At 46.4% G+C, this 21,889-nt stretch overlaps 1 protein-coding gene and 1 non-coding gene across 2 annotated transcripts in view; both read left to right on the top strand.

Annotated features, from left to right (window-relative positions):
* Positions 1-20,687, top strand: part of CACNG3 (calcium voltage-gated channel auxiliary subunit gamma 3) — a 95,265-nt gene extending 74,578 nt beyond the window's left edge. Inside the window, exons 2-4 of the mRNA XM_020879271.2 lie at positions 7,285-7,368; positions 13,765-13,905; positions 19,614-20,687. Of these exons, the coding sequence (XP_020734930.1) occupies positions 7,285-7,368; positions 13,765-13,905; positions 19,614-20,125 (737 nt within the window). The 3' untranslated portion in view covers positions 20,126-20,687. The remainder of the gene's footprint in view (positions 1-7,284; positions 7,369-13,764; positions 13,906-19,613) is intronic.
* Positions 5,375-5,447, top strand: TRNAG-CCC (transfer RNA glycine (anticodon CCC)). The gene has a single exon. It is a non-coding gene; the product is annotated as a tRNA-Gly (tRNA).
* Positions 20,688-21,889: the final 1,202 nt, after the last annotated feature.

Below are 21,889 nucleotides of genomic sequence, written 5' to 3' on the forward strand. Positions count from 1 at the left end.
AAGCCCCTCGAGGCCATGTAGATCCTTTAGGTTACCCTGACCCTAAGGAAGAGATGGCGGTGACCTTGGTCCTTGTGCAACCCAACCTCCGAGATATTCCATAGACCTCAGTGCTGAAGGGACAGCTTGAAGGGCAGCTGGTGGACCCAGTAACACCCCCACAAGAAGCCCTCCTCCACCCACCAGCCTCCTCTCTGTTCCCCAAGCTCATTCCCAACCCCAGAGCCTTGGTACTTGCACAGCCCTTGGCCTGGAAAGCCCTTTCTCGGGCTCTTCACACCACTGACTCCTTCTCTGTACTCAGGTCTGAGCTCATATGTTCCCCTGGACCACCCTGCCCCAAGTTGCCAACCATCTCCCCCACCATCACATCATCCTGTAGGGTTCCTTTATAGAAAAGTTTTCTTATGCTTTGATTGAATAGTCTATAGACTCTCTGTTCCAGTGAGGATATAAATTCTGAGGACCAGAATCTTCTCTGTCTTGGCCACTAGTCAATTCCTAGGACTTAAAACAACTCTGGTACATTGTGGGTGTTTGATAAATTTGGGGGAAGGATGGAAAGAAGGAAAGGAAGGAAGGAGGGAGGGAGGGGGAGGCTGAAGCCATCAATCTTCACAGCCCAGTTCTCATGCCTGCCTTACCCCAGGTATCCATCACCTTATCACCTGTCACCAGTGGCTACTGGATCTGTCTCCCACACCAGCCACCATTGATCCTCCTAACACCCTGAATTACTCCGAGGACCCAAATGAGTTTTTCTTTCACTCACTCCCTCTCATCATCTCACAAGTTATTCTACTCTGCCTGGAGCCACACACCTCCCTTACTCTGATTAACCTTTAATTAACCTTCAGATCTCAGTTTAGACATGATTTCATTCAACATTCAGTTAGCAAAAATCACTCTACGAAGTTATCAAGTGAGAGAATTTTTGGTGATGAAGGAAGCGCTTTTACTTTAATCTTATGCCTTTTCTATATATACTGTTTGAATTTTCTAACTACGTACATATATTCTTTTAGTTTAACAGGGGTTATCTGAATACGGAATAATGGATTGCTTCTTATTTTCTTTGTAACATTTCTCTGCTTTGAAAAAATATCCTAATAAATGTACTTTGTCAATGTCAGTACCACAATGACTTAATTATTACAGCTTTGTTTTATGGTTTAATATCTTACCAGGAGCCACCTTTCTGACTTCTTTCATTCATTCTACTATTTTTTTCATAGCAAATTGCCTCCAGCTTCCATTACCAAATAGACTATTCGATCACCTGGAAAGAAATGATAATTTTACCCTATTTTTTATTGTGTATAACTCTTAATTCTGTTTTATTCCTTCTTGTACTGGAGCTTGTAGAACCATGGTACATAATAGAGGCAATTGTGGGCATTCATATCTCATTCTTGATTGTAATGGGACTATTTCTAGGGTTTGACCTTTGAAAAGGATTGTTGGTTTAAAGGAGGTGCCTTCCTCATAGGAAAGAAGTATTCTACTATTGTCGGAGCCAGAGATGAGCCATTAGTGTAAGCTTCTCTGCAGGATGGGGCTTGTTGTCACCCCAAATCCAGTCCCTGTAATTACACTTCAACACTTCAGGAAATCTCGTTGGGTCTCCCTGTCATTCCAGAGCTCTTTTTGGGGTCCTGAGGTCTGTGAGTCCTCACAGCCGAGCTCCCTATGTTCTCTACTTGGGGTCCCCATCACCTCTCGCCTGTAACCACTGGTCTGTCTCCTAGACCAACCACACGGAGTCCTCTCCTGGTGAACACATTCCTGTTTTCTGCTTCTCTCAGCCCCTGTGTCTTAGCCTCAGCTGTACTAGGACAGTGCTTATCTCTGTATCCTGACTGCATCCTTGCAGGGTACCTGTTTTCAGCATCTCTCTGGGCTCCATCCTCTGCAATGCATGGGCAAGTCCAATCCCATCCTTTGTTTTCCTTAGATTTTACTGATGTGGGGAAATACTGATGAGAAAATATAAGTGAGAATAAGAACAGCAAAACCATGATTTTTAAAAAACTATTTGTGTGTTTCAGCCTGGGGGGTGCGGGGAGAAGGCTGGAAGGAAACATACAGAAATGCTAAACAGTGGTTATTTCTGGGAGCTGGCAATATGCTACTTGTACGAATGGCCAAGTTCACTTTTTGATGAGTGTATGACTTATGGTGCCAGCAGCTTCATTTTCAGTGGGGAGTCTTCCTCAGGGAAATTCTTGATTCCCTTTCCTTTTATATTGCTTTTTAAAATCTCATCATGGCACCAATGTGTCTCTTCTGGTCCTAAAATACCTCCCCAAGCCAATGGTACAGATAGCTATCATTTATTGAGTTCTTACTATGTGCCAGGAACTATACTAAGTGCCTTACATCATTGCCTGATTAAAAGAGATCTGTAGAAACTGCTGAGTACAGCGTGACTATCACAGCCTCGATTAATTCTCATGACAACCTCATGAAGTCATTATTGTTATTACCTTCATCCTGTAGGAGAAGAAGAAATTGAGATTTGGAGAAGCAATTCGCCACAGATAGCTCAAGTGACGTAGAGCCGGATGGGGACTTTGGCCAACTAGAGAGCTCACATCCAGTCCAAAGGGGCAGAGGGGCTACTGATGCCCAGTTGCTGGGGATTGTTTCCACAGGGACATGTGGGACAGAGTACCCCATTGTTTAAGAGAAGCTGCAAATCAGATTTTCCTGGGACATATCATGAATTTTAAATTGCAGCAATACACTTAACTTATAAAAATATACAGGGCTTCCCTGGTGGTCCAGTGATAAAGAATCCACCTGCTAGGGCAGGGGACATGGGTTCTATCCCTGGCCTAGGAAGATTCCACATGCTCAGGAGCAGCTAAGCCCATGAGTCACAACTACTGAACCTGAACTCTAGAGCCCAGGAGCCACAACTACTGAAGCCCGCGGGCCCGAGAGCCCATGCTCTGCGACAAGAGAAGCTACTGCAAAGAGAGCAGTCACCCACCCCCAAGTCTCCCCAACTAGAGAAAGCTCTTGAGCAAGCCCACATGTAGCACATGTGACCCAGCAGAGCCAAAAATAATTAATTAATTAATTTAAAAACAGTAATAAAATTTAAAATCAAAATACAATAAAATACTACAAATGAAAGACCGAACATAAACAAACAAACACACCAAACAGAACATTCTACAGTCCATATTTGCCCTGGATGAACATTATCTGCTTCAGAAGCGCCAGCTTGGATTTAGTTCTGCAGCCCCAAGAAGGCCCAAATTCCTATTTGCTTCCCACTTTTGCCCACCCCGCCCCTACCAGTTTGGACACAGTCTGTGTCTGACCATTTGCAACCTCATGGACTGTAACATACCAGGCTTCTCTGTCGAGAGGATTCTTCAGGCAAGAATACTGGAGTGGGTTGCCATGCCCTCCTCTAGGGGATCTTCCCAACTCAGGGATCAAACCCACATCTCTTATGTCCCCCACATTGGCAGGTGGCTTCTTTACCACTAGAGCCACCTTGGAAGCCTCCTTAGGAAAACAGTCAATAATTTTGGCTTTGCTGTCTCAGCTCTGCCATTTTGGCACAAAAACCGTAAACAAATGGGCATGGCTGTGTTTCAATACGATTTTATTTACAGACTCTGAAAGTTGAATTTCATCTAGTTTTTTTTTTAACGTGTCATGAAACAACATTCTTCTTTTGATTTTTCCAACCATCTACATATGCAAAAACCAGCCTCAGCTCGTAGGCTGTACAAAACAGGTGGTGCGACGCTTTAGACCACTTAAAATTCTTGACCGTTTCTCCAGGAGTCACTGGTGTTCGCTGGCCCTGCGTCCTAGTTTCAAGCTGCCTTAAGCCACCTTAGGTAAGGCCCATTTCACAAGCAGATGCGGGCGTGTGTGTAGTTCTCTAGTCCCGTGTGATTCTGACTGGTCTGTTTCAGTAGTTTTCACATTTAATCTTCAGCTGTTTCAGTAGTTTTCACATTTAATCTTCAGCTGAGCTTTTCTTTCCTATGAAATCTTTAGTGGAGAATGTGAAACAGCTATTAATAGGTGGTCCCACAGCCACTCTTCTTGCCCTGCCCGGTGGCCCCTGATGTAAATCCTGGAAAAATAGTGGATGGAAAAACCACCATCCTATGATCTGGTTTCTAACAGTGGATGGACCATGAAATGGTCACAGAGCCATCTGGCAAAGGACTTTGCTTACAACTCTAAAATGTGTTGAAGAGAGTGAAGTTCTGAGTAGTGATTATGAACTTGGCTTTGGAGTCTGAAAGACTTATATATGAGTGTTCCACTAATAGCTGTGTCCTTGGGAAAATCACCTACTTTATAGATTTCCTCATCTGTAAAATAAGGCTCATAATACCAGATACCTCACCAGGCTGTCTTGAGTGCTAGAGAGGATAAAGCCTGTAAAGTGTTCAGAATGGCATGTGACATACGGTAAGTACTTCACGTGTATGACTTATTCTGATTTATTATCCAGCCGGGTAGAAGGGGATGGGACTTAAAAACAAACAGCAATCTGTGGGTGAAACTCTCAAATCCAAACAAGAAAAAGGAAGGCCTTTTCTCAGTATCAGGGAAGGAGTTCTGAGTTTGTTCTTATTCCAAGAATTTCTTTGAGCCTTCTCTCCAAGAGTCCCCTTCTTGGTTCTGAGTCCCTTCTCTGCCGGGTAAGTGGAGACTCAGAACCGAGAGAATGGGCTCATATCGCATTGCATTTTCTGTGAAACGCCTCTGGCTTGGAGCATACTTGTAGTGTGGGTTGAATACATGACACTCCTCAAGACAAGGAAGCAACCTAAATGTCCATCAACAGAGGGATGGATAAAGAGGGTGTGGTACGTATACACAATGGGATGTTACTTAGCCATTAAAAAGGATGAAATAATGCTGTTTGCAGTAACATGGATGGACCTAGAGATTCTCATACTAAGTGAAGTAAGTCAGACAGAGAAAGGCAAATACCATATGATATTACTTATATGTGGAATCTTAAATATGACATAAATGAATTTCCATGAAGCAGAAATACATGCACAGACATACAGAATAGACTTGCGGTTGCCAAGGGTCGGGGTTGGGAGGGTGGTAGAGAGAGGGATGGATTGGGAGTTTGGGGTTAGCAGATGCAAACTGTAACATACAGAATGGATTAACAACAAGGTCCTACTGTATAGCAAAGGGAACTATATTTAATATTCTGTAATAATACATCATGGAAAAGAATATGAAAAAATATATATATATATATATATACACATATAACTGAATCATTTTGGTGAATAGCAGAAACTAACAGAACAATGTAAATCAACTACACTTCAATAAAATAAAAATTTAAGAATATGCATGGCACGGGGCTTCCCTGGTGGTCCAGTGGCTAAGACTCTGTGTTCCCAATGCAGGGGGCCCAGGTTCGATTCCTGGTCAGGGAACTAGGTCCCGCATGCCTCAGCTAAGATCCTGTGGGACCAAATAAATAAATAAAATGTTTTTTAAAATGCATAGCACTCCTATTATTATCAGATAATAATAGACATAGTGTAATGGTAAAGCCAGATGCAAATATTGACTCTTCCCTTCACCAGCTGTGACAACACTCTCTCCTCTGCGATCCTGCATTGGCTCATCATCAAATGTCAGTGTGAATAGTTCCTGCCTCCTAGGGTGGTGGATGAGAATAAATGAGAAGAATGTAGGTTTCAGCTCTGTGCCTTGCTCACTGCAAGCACTTCAAAGGTGCTGGCCATTATAATGATGCGCCTAGAGCTTTGCCAAAATTATCTTACTTCATATATGATCTTATTTAATTCTTACAGTAACTACTCTGAAAATATAAGCCCAGCTGTGTGTGAATATAAGCCTTGTCTGCGGTCCTTGACACCACCTGGCCCCTCACCTCCACGCCATCTCTACGGGCAGAGACAAGAACAATAAGGCATAATTTCACACTGTGCTGTGGTGAGAGGTTCTGAAATTGTTTGTCATTTATGAGAACTGGCAGAGCCATTAACTGCCCCAGAGACTGGCTAATTGGCTAGTTAGCAAACACCCACGATTATCAAACACCAGCAATGAGTTAACTCAGGCTGATGGTGAAGGAAGAAAAGGGAATAGAACGCTGACAGTCATTTCCCCAGGATATACCCATGCAATTCTGTCCTCCTGAAGGAGTGAGCCACGCAGCAGAACCCAGCAAGCTGTGGTTCCAGGCAAGGGGATCGTCAAAGGGGACTATCTGTGTTATTTCTCAGGGAGAGCGGGTTACTCCAAATCCGGGCCTGGAATCCACACTGAGGAGTCCGCAGACCTTGACTGCGTTCTGGCTCACCACTTACGCATTTGAGCGCAAGCACAGTTTTGTTTCGTTTTTTAATTGGAAGATTATTGCTTTACACTGTTGTGTTGGTTTCTGCCATACAACAATTCGAATCAGTCATAACTATATATTAATATATATCCCCTCCCTCGCAAGCCTCTCTCCCACTCCCCCCAAAAATATTTATTTATTTGGCTCCTTGGGGCTTCGTGGCAGCATGAGGGGGTCTTGGTTCCCCCGACCAGGGATCGAACCCAAGTCCTCTGCATTGCAAGGTGGATTCTTAACCACTGGACCACCAGGGAAGTCCCTTAAGCACAATGCTATTGGCCAGTTTCTTCATCTGTAAAATGGGAAGACAAGTTTTTATATATAAATATATACATACACACATATATGCCTACACAGTGGGTTTCCCCAGTGGCTCAGCAGTAAAGAATCTACCTACAATGCAGGAGTCACAGGAGACACATGTTCGATCCCTGGGTCAGGAAGATCCCCTGGAGGAGGAAATGGCAACCCACTCCAGGATTCTTGCCTGGAGAATCCCATGGGCAGAGGAGCCTGGCGGGCTACAGTCCATGGGGTTGCAAAGAGCTGGATGCAATGAAGTGACTTAGCATGCACATACATACACACATGTATCCACTTTCTTTTCCCCTTTCCCCTGGTTGACTGAGAAAAAAATAACAGCTCTCATGATGAATGCTTATGCTTCCTAGCTCTTTGCCCTTCTAAATAGAACCCAGGATCATGCAAAACCTAAGCAGAAAGTTTCCGTCTCCAGCTTTATTTATTTTTTTCCTCTACTAATCTGCTTTTTGTGCCCCAAGAAGGATGCTGATGGACCCACCAAAGCAGAGCCCACAAGTCTGTGGGAGAGAAGCCCCAGGGTGGGCCCAGGTGCTCTTTCTGCCCCCCTCCCCGACTCAGGGCCACACTTGTTTCCACAGGGGCTTTCCGAGGCGTGTGCAAGAAAATTGATCACTTCCCCGAAGATGCTGACTACGAACAGGATACAGCTGAGTATCTCCTGCGTAAGTTCCCCCTACTTCCAGGGTCCCCCTGGCGGGAGGGTGGTGAGGAGGGGTGCCCTGTGGTCACCCAGCTGCCTCTGAGTTTGAGGCTCCCCAATACCTAGCCTCAGAAATGGATATGTGCAATGAAGCTTCAGGAAAATCTTTACTAATAGACAGAGACATTCACGCAGTTCTGATATCTGAGTCTCTTTCATTTCAAGGAACTAGAAACAGGAAAAGAAAAAAAAAAAAGGTGAATCAAACCTCAAAAGTTCTTTTTAGTCCACTTATGAGAAAATCTAAGGGTTTTATTCAACTTGAGTACAAGTTTTCACCTGCCCCAGAGGGTGGATTTGAGGTGCTAATGGGCAAAGTGCTAAGGGGTGAGGTGCTAATGGATGAAGTGCTAATGGGCAAGGTCCTAAGGGGCAAGGCCTGGGAGAATAAACGTAAGCCAAGGTTCACCCTTCTTCAGTTTCAACAGGATTGGGGCAGGGCCAGTGTCTCCCCATAGATTGTCCCAAGGTCAGTAACCCGGATATGATGTGGAACTGTCATGAACACAGAATGTAGGAGGCAGTAGGGTATGCTGAGCAAAGCCTATGGATTCTGGTCGACCAAGGCTTTTACTCCACTGATGCCCTACTAACTAGGTTAGATCTGGGCCAAGTTGCTTTACCTCTCATTGTAAGACCAAACCCTGTAGCACTCTTAGAGGAAAACAGAGGCAGAACACTCTTTGTCATAAATCGCAGCAAGATCTTTTTTGACCACCTTCTAGAAAAATGAAAATAAGAATAAACAAATGGGACCTACTTAAACTTAAAAGCTTTTGTGTAGCAAAGGAAACCACAAACAAAAGAAAAAGACCATCCTCAGAGTGTGAGAAAATATTTGCAAACAGAGCAATTGACAAGGAATTAATCTCCAAAACATACAAAGAGCTCATGTAGCTCAATATCAAAAAACAGAAACAAATGACACAATCAAAAAATGGATGGAAGACCTAAAATAAACCTCTCTCTAAAGAAGACACACAGATAGCCAACCACCACATGAAAAGATGCTCAACATCACTAATAATCAGAGAAATGCAAATCAAAACTACATCATCAAAAAGCCTCTCACCGTTCTTTATAGTCAGCAATGAAGACTATAACGTCATCCATTCAACAGGGTCACGAAAATTAAATAAGCTGATGCACATTACACTCCGCCTGAAACCATACGTGTTGGCTCTTTTTTGTGGCATGGGATGAACAACAGCCAAGGCCAATGGCAGCCAAGGGCCTGACATTGATCCTGGCACAGACAGCATTGGAAACAATGTAATTTAAATAGAATTTCTTCAACAGGGAGCCTGAGTTTCCTCAAAGGGAAATTTTTAAGGCACTGACTAATTTACTATTAGAGAGTGTTAAATGTAACATTTTTTTAAAAACTACTACAGTAATATCAATAAAAACTTCAAGAAATTGTGGTTTTCTGATTATGCCTGTAACTCATAACTCAAGCAGAGTGTTTTACAATTAAAATCAGTTTTCGTTCTACTCAAGCTTGCTAGTCTACAGAGGGGCTGTGGGTATTCATATGAGCCTTTAATCACATAACAATATAAGTGGTGCTGGGGGATCAGTTTGAAAGAAACAGATACTTCTAAGCTAAATTTTAAAATGTAAACATACTATTTCTCTTTTTTCAGCTAGTTGGATTTGTCCAATGCTGCCTAGGGTTTATATGAGCAGCTCAAAAAGATCTCAAGTGGGAATAGAAGCCCCATTTAGAGAGGGAGCTTGACCAGAGTTTGGGGGATGACATAGATTATTATTACTTGGACTTCCTCAAAAAAGGATGATGCTAAAGCCATCACAAGTGGGGTTTTACCAGAGTGCCTAAGTTTTTATTTTTCTTCCCTATTTTGATGTTTGCCCTGCTGGGGACGAAACAGAACAGTGATTTCTATTTCACAACTTGCAAAACTGATTTTAAATTCTTCTAAGAGATATACCTCTTTTCCAACAAAATATATCTCCCCCCTCTTGGAAGGTGAGGGTCCTCACCAGCAGCCACAGAACCAGGTAAAGGAGGGACCGTCCCAAGCACACGAATTTCCTGCTGGGGATTTTGGAATCCCTGACCCAGTCACTTGGGGCCAGGGGTCTCCAGCCCATCCAGTCCACATGCTGCCAGTTCCTGTTGCGACCACACCCCAGGAGGATGGGAATCTCCACACTGATTTCTTTGCTCTTTCTTCTTTCCCATATGTGGTTGGGGAAGTTACAGCTTAAACCTACACCAGAAGGTTTACTAGTCCACAGGTCTTGTTGACTTGAGCAGTGGTCCCCAAACTTTTTGGCACCAGTGACTGGTTTCATGGAAGACAATTTTTCCATGGACAGCAAGGATAGCGGGGTGGAGGGGATAGTTTCAGGAAGATTCAAGCACAATAGGGTTCCGGCTCCTATAAGAATCTAATGCCACTGATCTGACAGGAGACAGAGCTTAGGCATTAATGTGAGTGATGGGGAGTGGCTGTAAATACGGATGAAGCTTCACTCACTGGCCCACCGCTCACCTCCTGCTGTGCAGCCTGGTTCTTAACAGACCACAGATGGGAAGTGGTCCAGGGCCTGTAGGTTGGGGATCCCTAGACTAGAGAATTCCCTAACATAGCACTGGACCTGGCCAAGCCCTGCTCAGACTCCGAAGGTGAAATTACCCTGGAACAAGCTTCCCTCCCCACTCTTAGGACCACAGCTTAGCCCCATATAGATTAGGAAGGAGAAACAGGGAAAGAAGACAGTAAGACCTCTTTGATTGTCCTGTAGCCAAACAAAAACCTTCTTGTTCATCTAGATAAACCAAATCCAAGGTTGGGAATTCCCAACCTTGGTTCATTGGTTAAGACTTGGTGCTTTCACTGTTGAAGCTGGGGTTTGATTCCTGGTGAGGGAACTAAGATCCCACAAGCCACGCATCACAACCAAAAAAAAAAAAAAAAAGCAATGAATGAATCCAGGGTAGACCACCTGACTTAGGAGAAAGTGGGAGCAGAGCACGTCCTGTGTGATGCTGGCATCTATAGCCGGAGTCTTTAGAACCTGCTCTGATCTTGCCTTTGGGGCAGAGATGGGATCTGGCCACCATGTGGTTTCCAGATGGTTCCCACCCCACATAGGAAGCAACTACTTTCCCACATCTCACAGCCACACATCGCAAATACACACAACCAACGCAATTCAGTAGCTTCCAACGTTCAGATCATCTCCTTCAGGCATAATCACGCTGTAATCATACTTTGAAATTTTTTTTAAAAATTGTTTTTTAAGGTGCTCTCCTTTAATCAGTTGAACTCATCACATTGAATATTCCAGCAATTCCCATCAAGGACACAATGCAAACGGCTGCTTTAGAGATTTGTGCAAGAGTTCCTAACGACTGCTGGATATCACTGGGGGTAGACCCACTCCTAATATTTGTGGGGCCCAGGGCCAAGGTTCACGTGGAAACTCATAGGCCATGTGGGTAAATATTTAGATGCTATAAATAAGCTATGCCTGCCAAAGACCCCAGAGCTTACTTCCCAGTCTACCCCTTGACATGGACACTAGAGGAACCAGGGGGCCCTCCCTGCCTCCTGCAAGCCTGTGTGGGACCCCAGATGTGCAGGGCAAGCCAGGCCTAGCCCAGGACTCCTGAACAGTGACTGACTGGCCTGAAGCCAGGATGGGGACTGATCTAATCACCCTCCCAGGGGTCAGGACAGCCAGGACCCCTCCCTTCATGCTTCAGGTCTCCTATCGAGGTTTCTAGGTAGTTTGAAGCCCCTCCCAAAACTTCCCCATCACGAAGGGGACAGTTACTGGGATCCTGGTCTGCCCAGACCCCAACACTGGGTGACTTGGAGTGGTCATCCCTAAACAAAAGCTAGAATTTTTTCCTTTTCTTCTTTTCATGAAGAGAATGTACCCTAGTTCTCCTCCATGGGACTTCCCAGGCAGACCCCAAATCAGCTACCAAACTTGCAGAAAACTTTTTCCGTGAAAAAGACAAAACAAAACAACAGCAACAACAAAAGCAGAGGCCAGCCCGCTGCATTTGGAGCATGCGAACCGCCACTTCGTAGCAATAGGAAGGGCTGCAGCTGAATCTGTGAGAAAACCCCCCAGGGCGTGAAGTTCTGATCACGGAGCCTGAACTTCGACGCCAAAACTGCACTGACCACCTTTTCCTGCTGCCCTACTTCTGCACACGCACCATGATTTTAAAGATGCTACTGTCTGCTCGGCCACTAAGCACCAGGCCCTCGAGTCATTCTCAACACCTCTTTCTATCACATCCCACTGTCAGTTCTTTAGGATTTGCCTTCAAAATACATCCTGAGTCTCTCATCACCCATCTACAACCGAGTGCATGCCACGGTCAGCTCAAGTCTGGGTTCTCACAGCCCTTTCAGCCACACCAGCCCCACCTTTCTAGAGCCACCACCTGGACCCATGCTCTGCTCTATCTTGGAAGTCTTCTTTTTTTACATAAGCCTTTGACAGTCACCTTTATCCCATCCCCCCCTCCCCAGTTTTATTTATATGTAACTGACATGCAGCGCTGTATAGATTTAAGGTGTGACTTACATACATCATGAAATGATGACCACAGTATGTTTAGTGAACATCCACCATCTCATATAGACACAGAATTAAAGAAGCAGAAAAAATGTGTTTCCTTGTGATGAGAACTCTTAGGAAGTACTCTCTCAGTTTTTATGTATAATGTCCAGCTGTGTTAATTTTATTTACCATGCTGCACATTAAATCCCTAGTACTTATTTTTCTTATAACCTGGAAGTCTCTACCTTTTGACCACCTTCATTTCATTCCCCCTCCGCCTAGTCCCTACCTCTAGTAACCACAAATCTGGTCTGTTTTCCTCTGAGTTTGTTTTTGAAGTAGATCTGACCTACAATTGGGGCTTCCCTGGTAGCTCAGCTGGTTAAGAATCTACCTGCAATGCAGGAGACTCCAGTTAGATCCCTGCTTCAGGAAGATCTGATGGAGAAAGGAACAGCTACCCACTCCAGGATTCTGGCCTGGAGAATTCTATGGACTGGGGTCCATGAGGTCGCAAAGAATTGGACATGACTGAGTGACTTTCACTTTCTGACCTACAACGCTATGTTGCTTCCTGTTACATAACAAAATGATTTGATATTTCTATACATTTCAAAATGATTGCCATGATAAATCTAGTCACCATACCATCTTGAAATTCTTAGTAATTTTAGAACAAGAGGCCTTGCATTTTCATCCTGCCTAGGGCCCTGCAAATTAGGTAGCAGCTCCTACCCATCATCTCTGTTAGAATGTAAGCCCTGTAAGGGTGGGACCTTAGCTCTTTTGTACCTCAGTGAAGGCAGAATAATTCTGGCTCAAGTATTCTAGGAAATACTCTAATGCTGGTTGGGTAAATACTGGGATCCCCACCTGAAGGCCCCTTCCACCAAAACCTTAGGGGCTCTCTGTGATCCAGCAACAAGAGCTAACACACTTGTTTCAAAGACTTGCCCTGGGCCTCAGCTAGCATCCCCTTTTTCCCCTTTGAAGGGCCACACCTGTGCCCCTTGGGGTGGTTAAACATTTCTGCCAGTATGCCAGGACCCAGCCGAGCCCCTGGCATTTTATATGTGCCCAAGAAGCCTTGATGAATGAATATCTAAATTCATGTGTTTATCCAGTGACTAAATAGATATTGCATGGTCACTGCCAGACTCAGTACTAAGCGAATGTACCTGTGTTTTGGGAAAGAGAGCTTGTGATCTACTGGGAATCCCAGGATGCCCTGCTGGTTAGCTAAATTGCAGGGCCCAGGGCAAAATGAAAATCCTGGGTTTCTGGTTCAAAACGCAGGCCAAAAATGCTGTTTCCCTTCTTCTGCCTTCTCTCTCTCCACCTGTCATGGTGTCTTACTTGCTATGTAATGTCACACTCCCTCCAACATGAGGACTCTCAAGGATGCCCAGGGCTTGCACCCAGCCCTGATTCTCCCCGTGTCCATGCCCAGGAGCCAAGGGTGGCAGCAGTCACTGGTTGGGGTGGAGGAGGGGGCAGCTAGGAACCACCCCAAGGAGAACGGGAGGTAGCAATGTGGTGGGGAGTGGGATGCCACGTGAGTCGAGGTTTGAAGCCCATGGCGCATGCTCCATTGGCCCATCAGACTTATTTGAAAAACACGCTTTCAAAGGTAAAGCTATTATGCATTTCAGGATGATGACGACAGACCATTAACCCCAAGCCCAGGGTTTAGATGTAGACTCCTCCTGCTCACGCGCTGTCCTCCAACCAGTCACCCCCATGCCCATGGAGGGGGATCCCAGGGCTGGCTGGGTGCAGGCAGAACCCTCTCTCCTTCTCTCTGCAGGGGCTGTGAGAGCCTCCAGCGTCTTCCCCATCCTCAGCGTCACTCTGCTCTTCTTCGGCGGGCTCTGCGTGGCAGCCAGCGAGTTCCACCGCAGCAGACACAATGTCATCCTCAGCGCGGGCATCTTTTTTGTCTCTGCAGGTGAGCACCTTGGCCTCCGCCCGGAGAGCATCACAGACACCAAACCCGAGCCAGGGCCGGAAGGACAAAGCCATGCTATTCAGGGTTCCCTCCAGGGAAGGGGCAAGACAATGTTCGACCTGTGTGCTAAGAATGAGAACCAAAGGCTTTAATAAGAACCAAAGATGCTGACAATCTAGCTGGAGAGTGGACGGAGGGAAGATGAGGAGGAGATGAGGTACTTAGGTCAGCTCAGAGATAGGAGAATGATTAATAAGAATGTGCCTTGTATGTCTGCTCAGAGTGAGCAGGGAGCGTGCATGGTGTGTGTAAGGTGTGACCCAAGAGATGAGTCCGGTGTGTTGTAAAGCGGTCCAATTTTCTGTTCACTTGGATACGGTCATACACTATCTCTGGCCCTGTGAGACCTGGGTTTGCTGGTGAACTACTGGTCACAGCTCTTCAAGCCCTCAAATCCTCAGGCTGTCCAGAGCATCTCTGGGAACAACAGAAAACCCAGCAGCCTCAGATTCTCTCAGGGAAGATCTTATCAAGCAGCTCTGACTGGAGGGTGGCAGAGGGTGGTAGGGAGGATGAGACACTCTCAAGAAGGGGTCCTGTTTCTGCCTCCTCTCTCCTTCTTTATCTCCATCCCTCCTCCACCCCCTTCATCTTCCTCCCTTTTGGGTTTCCACCCTCCATCGCTTTAGTCTTTTCCCACCCCAGCCTTCAGTCAATGCCATATGAATGAAATACTTTAGAGATGAAAAGAGGGAGAGAGCTTGACTCTTTGATGATGACCTCCAAACTTTAACCCATAATGGCAGAATATTTAGGGGTAGAAGCAGATGGGGGCTTCCCAGGTGGCGATAGTGCTAAAGAATCCACCTGCCGATGCAGGAAATACAAGAGATGTGGGTTTCTATCCCTGGGTGGGGAAGATCCCCTGGAGGAGGAAATGGCAACCCACTCCAGTATTCTTGCCTGGGAAATCCCATGGTCAGAGGAGCCTGGCGGGCTACAGCCTATGGAGTTGTAAAAGAGACAGACGCTACTTAGCGAGGAAACAAGAACCACAAAGAAAGAATAGCTTACCTGCCTGGATTTGAATTCTGGCTAAACTTGTGGGGCCCTGGGAATGTTACCAACTCCCTGTAACTTAATTTCCTCAACCGTGAAATGGGGGGTAAAAGTACCAGTACTTATTTCATAGGGTTGTTGGAAGGAGGTTGAAAGTAAAAAGCACAATATTATTTTCTAGCAAGGTAAAAGCAACACAATAGTTCTGAAGTTGGAAGCCAGCCCCCTCTAGGATCTTTCTGTTTCCTCCCTACTCTTTTCCCTTCTCGGAAATGGGGAAGGTGGACGGAATCCAGTGCTGAGTGTCTGGGAAGCAACTCGAGCCACAGACCATTTTGTCAGGAGGATAAGATCAGCCTATGATCTTATTAAAGGTGACACTCTGTGTGGACAGATGCTAACAGCTGGCAAACCCAGGGCCTTGCATTGCTCCGAGGCACGTTCTGGTTGTCGGGGGCCCCTCCAGACCTCCCGGTCTCTGACTGACCCAGAGGATGCTGTGTTGTGCTGACATGAGGGTTTCCTAAGCAGGAGAAGATCATTATTTTGTCCCCCAAGGGGGTTGTGAAGGGAGAGTGTGTCACCAGCAAACGTCTTGTCACAAGGGGTGTTGTGAGAGACAGCAGGCAGAATAGACCCACGGGAGCTGGGGAACATGAGGGGCAGTAACAAGGCCCTGGGGGGGAGCCAGACGCCAGGGGTCTAATCCTAGCTATCCCCACCACTGACCTCCCGGGGGACCCTAAAGAGCCTCAGTTCTTCCACCTACACAAGGAAAGTAGGATTCAGCACTCCCGAAGGCTCTTTTCCTCAGTTATTCTAAGGTTCTATGATTTCTGGCAAGCAGTCAGCAACCCTTTATTGAGTATCTACTATGTGCCAGGAACTGGGCATTATATTCAAGACCATGGGCTCTGAAGTCAGGCTGCCTGGGGCAAATCGTGGTTCTACCACTTCCCTGGGTGGTAACCTCAGGCAAGTCTCTTAACCAATCAGTGCCTCAGTTTTCCCATCTGAAAAATGGGGGTAATAAATGGCTCTACCTCTTAAGCCTGCTCAGAGGATTAAATAGTTAGTATGTGGAAAATGCCTAGAACTGCATCTAGCTGGCAGTAACTGCGGGATGCATAGTGCGTGCTAAGTCACTTCAGTCATGTCCAACTGTGACCCCATGGACTGTAGCCCGCCAGGCTCCTCTGTCCTTGGGAGTCTCCAGGCAAGAATACTGGCATGGGTTACCATGCCCATCTCCAGGGTATCTTCCCGACCCAGGGATCAAACCGGTGTCTCTTGTGTCTCCTGCATTGGCAGGCAGTTTCTTTACCACTAGTGCCACCTAGGAGGCACAGTAGCTGGCATTATATACTTTGTACCATTTAATGCTCATGTTGCTTCAATTCAACAAATATGTACTCCTCTCTTGCTTTGAGTCAGGCTCTGGGCAAGAAGATAAGACCAGAGCAATGAACAAACCTAGCTATATCTACGCTCAGGGAGCTTTTAAGAAACAGTCCTGGGTTCAAACTCCACCTTTGCCATTTCCCAGGTCCTCCCAGGTGGTAAAGAACCTACCTGTCAATGGAGGAGACTTAAGAGACACCGGTTCAATCCCTGGGTCAGGAAGATCTCTTGGAGGAGGGCATAGCAACCCACTCCAGTATTTCTACCTGGAGAACCCCATGGACAGAGAAGCCTGGCGGGCTACAGTCCAAAGGGTCGCAAAGAGTCGGACACAACTGAAGCAGTTTAGCACAAGCACACACGCCATTTCCCAGCTGTGTTGACGGGAAGTTATTTATCTTCTCTGTGTCCCAGTTTCCTCATCTGTAAAAAAAGTTTTTTTGGTTTTTTGTTTTTCTTTAAAGCGGGACTGTTGCAATGATTAATTGAGATCATGCACGTAAAGACTTTGCACAGTGCCTGGCATATCATCAATGCCCTAGAAATAAGTGGCAACTTGCTTGGCTTGTCACCTCCTTTAGCCTGCGATGACATCCGAGTATCTCTTTGAGCGTCTTCTTTTTTTTTTTCCCCAGCAAGACTTCTTTCCAGGGCTTCTCAAACTTTGCCACCAAAATTTCCCTGCAGGCAGAGGAGAGTGAAAAGTGTGGCCCTGGGGAGTCAGGGGGCATCACCAGAAGCTGCCTTCCATGAGCTGAAATGTCTTTGAAGTCTGTCTCCCATTTATACTTAAAAATTCATGTGAATTCTGCTCTCTTCTCCTTATTATATCCATGTTCATTTTAATATAAAAGAATGTGTCTTCCCTACTCATCTTCAAGCCAAACTGACACTCCAGAAAGAGAAGCCGTTTTTTTTCTCACCCTGTGGTTTTCTGCAGCTTGACACAGGGCTGGCCGCATCAACCCCCATATGAAGAAATAGCTCAGTGATTAGAACCCACTGCCTACCTGCTGAGTGCTTGTGCTGGGTAAAGCCAAGAGGAGACAGGGAAGAAGCAGACCCTGGCCCTGCCTTCTAGGGGAGAGTGCTAGATGGAGTATGGCCAGAGGTCATATTCAAAATAGGAATCCCTTTAATGCAGAGCACCAGCCAATCAGAACGGCAGCACTGGAGTAGAATGGAATGGCCTTGCTGTGGCAAACGTTAACCCTTTGTACAGATGAGCCTATTTACTGGGCAGGAGTAGAGACGCAGATGTAGGGGATGGACGTGTGGATCTGAGGTGCGGGGATGAACTGGGAAATTGGGACTTATGTGCACTGCCATGCATAAAGCAGATAGCTAATGGGAACCTACTGTAGGTTCCTACGAGCTCAGTTCGGCGCCTGGTGGTGACCTAGGTGGGTGGTAGGGGTAGGGGGTGGGGAGGTCCTGGAGGAAGGGGATATATGCAGGCCTATAGGTGTTCATGTTGTTGTCCAGCAGAAACTAATACAATATCGTAAAGCAACTATGCTGCTCAGTCGCCCAGTCGTGTCTGACTCTCTGCAACCCCATAGACTGTAGCCCTCCAGGCTCCTCTGCCCATGGAGTTTTCCAGGCAGGAATACTGGAGTGGGTTGCCACTTTCCACTCCAGGGGATCAAACCCACGTCTCTTGGGTCTCCTGCATTGGCAGGCAGATTCTTTACCACTAGTGGGAAGTTCCAAAGCAACTATACCCCCGATTAAAAAGAACAACAACAAAAAAAACTTTAACACTTTGGTTGCTGGACTCTGGAGAAATCTTGAGGATCCCCAGGAAGAGTATGAGGCATTCAATGGCGGGTTATTTACTGGGAACTGTGTAATAAAGAAGCAGCCTGCCAATTCAGGAGACGTAAGAGTCTTGGGTTGGATCTCTAGGTCCAGAAGATCCCCTGGAGAAGGGCACAGCAACCCACTCCAGTATTCTTGCCTGGAGAATCCCATGGCTGGAGGAGCTTTGTGGGCTATGGTCCATAGGGTTAAAAGAGTCAGACATGACTGAAGTGACTTAGCACGTATGCACTGGGAACTGTAACAAGGGACAACTTCCATTTAGAGGCAGCCTGGGTTTGTAGGCTAGAAGACTCCAGCTGATGTACAAGCCTCCCTGAGTCATTACTGGTATAAGGCTCAGATGAGGCCCTTAAAGCAAAGAGACACAAAGACATATCATCAGCTTTGGACAATCATGTGAGAGAAGCAGCCACAGACCCTCAGGTTCTTTCATTCTTTCTTACTACTCCCTAGAGAATCAATTTCTCTCCAAGCGACTGGGCAGCTCTTTCCAAAACTATTCTGTTGGCACTTGAGGACACCAAGTCTGCAGAACTTGCCTACTGGGGACAACAGCTTCACGTTCCCCAATTTCTGATGTGTGAACAATAGCTAATTTAAAACATTATTGTATCCCCCTGTGCAGATAAAAAGATATAGTTAGTTACTGTCCCTTACCCATGGATTATTCTTTGTCCAAACTGCAGCTCCAGACCCAGAAATATCCACTGGGTAGCCCTATTTGGACTCTCAATAAGCACTTCTAACCCCACTCTTCTTCTCTAAGCCTCTTCTCTCTGCTGACTCTTATTGAGGCTCAAGCTGCCATCAACCTTCCCATCATCCAGGCGAGGCTTCTACTCCAAGTTATTCTCAACTCTGTTGTCAATAGCCTTTCATCTCCCGGTGAGCCAGGAGCTGTTCAGGGCCTGCTCAAACGTCACCTTGTCTTCAGGACAAAGTGACTTAGTCATCCTCTCTTTTTGCTCCTGAACCATTTTACATGTGTCTCTGGTGGAGCCCTTCCTGTATTCTGCTGTAATTGCATTTACATGTCAGTTTCTCCTACTAATGGTGAGGAACTCAAGGGCAAGGATCTGTATCTCGTTCATTTTACCATTCTCATGACTTAGTGCCAAAGACTAAGTTTTGATGGAATGAATTGTTTCTAAAGGGAAATACGTGCACTCTGAGTTCTGCACTTGCTGGAGAAGTACGGTGTATTCTTTAGCTACATGCTTCCCACCAGGGATGGATCAGCAGAATTTTTCATTTCCCGAGAGACAGACCCTGCAAGAAGAGTTCAGCAGCTGGATTTCCAGCCATAAATCCATTCTCCTCTCTCCCTGTCATCTCCACATTTTCAAAATAAATAGTTCAAGCCTAAAAGTGACAGTGACCTCTGAGGTTTATAAAGGATGTCTTTTTCTTTCCCCTTCTCTCAGGGCTAAGCAACATCATCGGCATCATAGTTTATATATCAGCCAACGCTGGAGACCCTGGGCAGCGCGACTCCAAAAAGAGCTACTCCTACGGGTGGTCCTTTTACTTCGGAGCCTTCTCTTTCATCATCGCGGAAATTGTGGGGGTTGTCGCCGTGCACATCTATATAGAAAAGCATCAGCAGTTACGTGCCAAATCCCACTCGGAGCTCCTGAAGAAATCTACCTTCGCTCGCCTTCCACCCTACAGGTATAGATTTCGGAGGCGGTCGAGTTCCCGCTCCACGGAACCCAGATCCCGAGACCTGTCCCCCATCAGCAAAGGCTTCCACACCATCCCTTCCACTGACATCTCAATGTTCACCCTCTCCCGGGACCCCTCAAAGATCACCATGGGGACCCTCCTCAACTCTGACCGGGACCACGCTTTTCTACAGTTCCACAACTCCACGCCCAAAGAGTTCAAAGAATCGTTGCATAATAATCCGGCCAACAGGCGCACCACGCCGGTCTGAACTGACCTCGGCCCTCTGCCCTCCGCCCCAGCACAGCCCGGGGGGACGTGGACAGAGGCGTCTCTGAGGTTGCATGGCATGGTCCTCGTGATGGTATTACTTTTTACAAAGAATGAAACCAAATGGACTCAGCCCTCTCCCACACTTTGCTCCTCCACCCACCCCCCAGGTCCTAACCTGTCCATCCCTTCCTCCACTTATCAAGCCAATCCCATGATGTCGTTTCTCTCTGTGTGTATCTGTGACAGATGTTTTCCTCTCTTCCTTCTTTACTGGAAGGACCTCCTCATTCTTCCCTCCTTGGAAGAGGACTTTACTCAAAGTCACAGGTGGTGGCTGGGGGAGGGGGGCGGTGCGGGGTCTCCAAATCCCCAGGTGTGTGCGCAGGTGTCCCCATTGTCCACTCATGCAAATCCTCAGGCCACTTAACCGCCCAGGTGGCCCGGACAGAGGCATTCACCTTTCCGTGTTAGAATAACATGACCAGAAATCAAAGATGTCAGAGCCCCGAAGCAGCTAATGTAATAAGCACTCATGTATTAAAGGTTTTGCCTTGTTGTAACTCACGGAGCTGGGGTGCTTTGTTTCTTCTGGGTAATTCCTACACAAACTCACTGCCCTGCCCTCAAGCTGGCTCATGTCCATGTTGAAAGCTGAGCTTTGCTCATCCACACTCCAGTCACTGGGAAGGATCCTCCTTCCCCTCTTGAGGACAGCACGGTGCCCTCACCAACGGCAGATGTAATGCCCTCACCAATGTAACCCTCACCTGAATCCCCAGAAGCTACTGGGGGCAAACATGTGTTCAGAAATCTAGCTCTGGTACCCAGCAGCTCTAGGAACTGGGGAAAGTCCACCTGACCCTCAAGCCTAGGCCTTCTCATCTGTAAAATGGAGCATGGTACAGTACTCTCCTTGACAGAGTTGTGAAGCTTAAATAAAACATCTTGTATAAAATGATTAGCACACAAAAAAAATGATTAGCACATTACACATAATCAGTATGTATGCTTTTTACCTTATGGATGAACTCTGGGTAGAATGAGCATTATCTGAGTTTGGGCTTCCATAACAAGTACTGTAGATCAGGGTGGCTTAAACACCAGACATTTATTTCTTACAGTTATGGAGGCTGGGGAGTTCCCGATCAGGCTGACAGCAGATTTAGTTCTTGGTGAGGGCTCTCCTCCTAGCTTGCAGACAGCCACGTTCTCACTGTCCTCACATGACAGAGCCACTAACTCCATCACAAGGGCCCACCCTCATTAAGGGTTTTCCCGATTGCTCAGTGGTAAAAAAAAAAAATCTGCCTGCAACGAAGGAGATGGAGGAGGTGTGAGTTCGATCCCTGGATCAGGAAGATCCCCCGGAGAGAACCCACTCCAGTATTCTTGCCTAGACAATCCCACGGACAGAGGAGCCTGATGGGCTGCAGTCCATGGGGTCACAAAGAGCAGGGGGTCACGACTGAGCATGCGCACTTGGGCTTGAGCTTGATCCCTAATTACCTCCCAAATGCCTCATCTCCAAATGTCATCATCTTGAAGCTTAGGGCTTCCATGTGTGGATTGGGATGGCAGGGAGGGATCCCATTCAGTCCACAGCAAGCAAGACTGTAGGAAGACTGAAGCCAAATGGGAGGGAGTCTCTTTTGGGGGTAAGGGTGTACTTTGCACAGCCTCTGAGGAGCTCAGGGGAGTGAAGTGGAAGGACATTTGAATATTTTGAATATTCATCATAAAACATGAGAGATGGATAGCATCC

Source organism: Odocoileus virginianus, chromosome 33 (genome assembly GCF_023699985.2).
Source record: "Odocoileus virginianus isolate 20LAN1187 ecotype Illinois chromosome 33, Ovbor_1.2, whole genome shotgun sequence".
Classification (NCBI taxonomy): domain Eukaryota; kingdom Metazoa; phylum Chordata; class Mammalia; order Artiodactyla; family Cervidae; genus Odocoileus; species Odocoileus virginianus.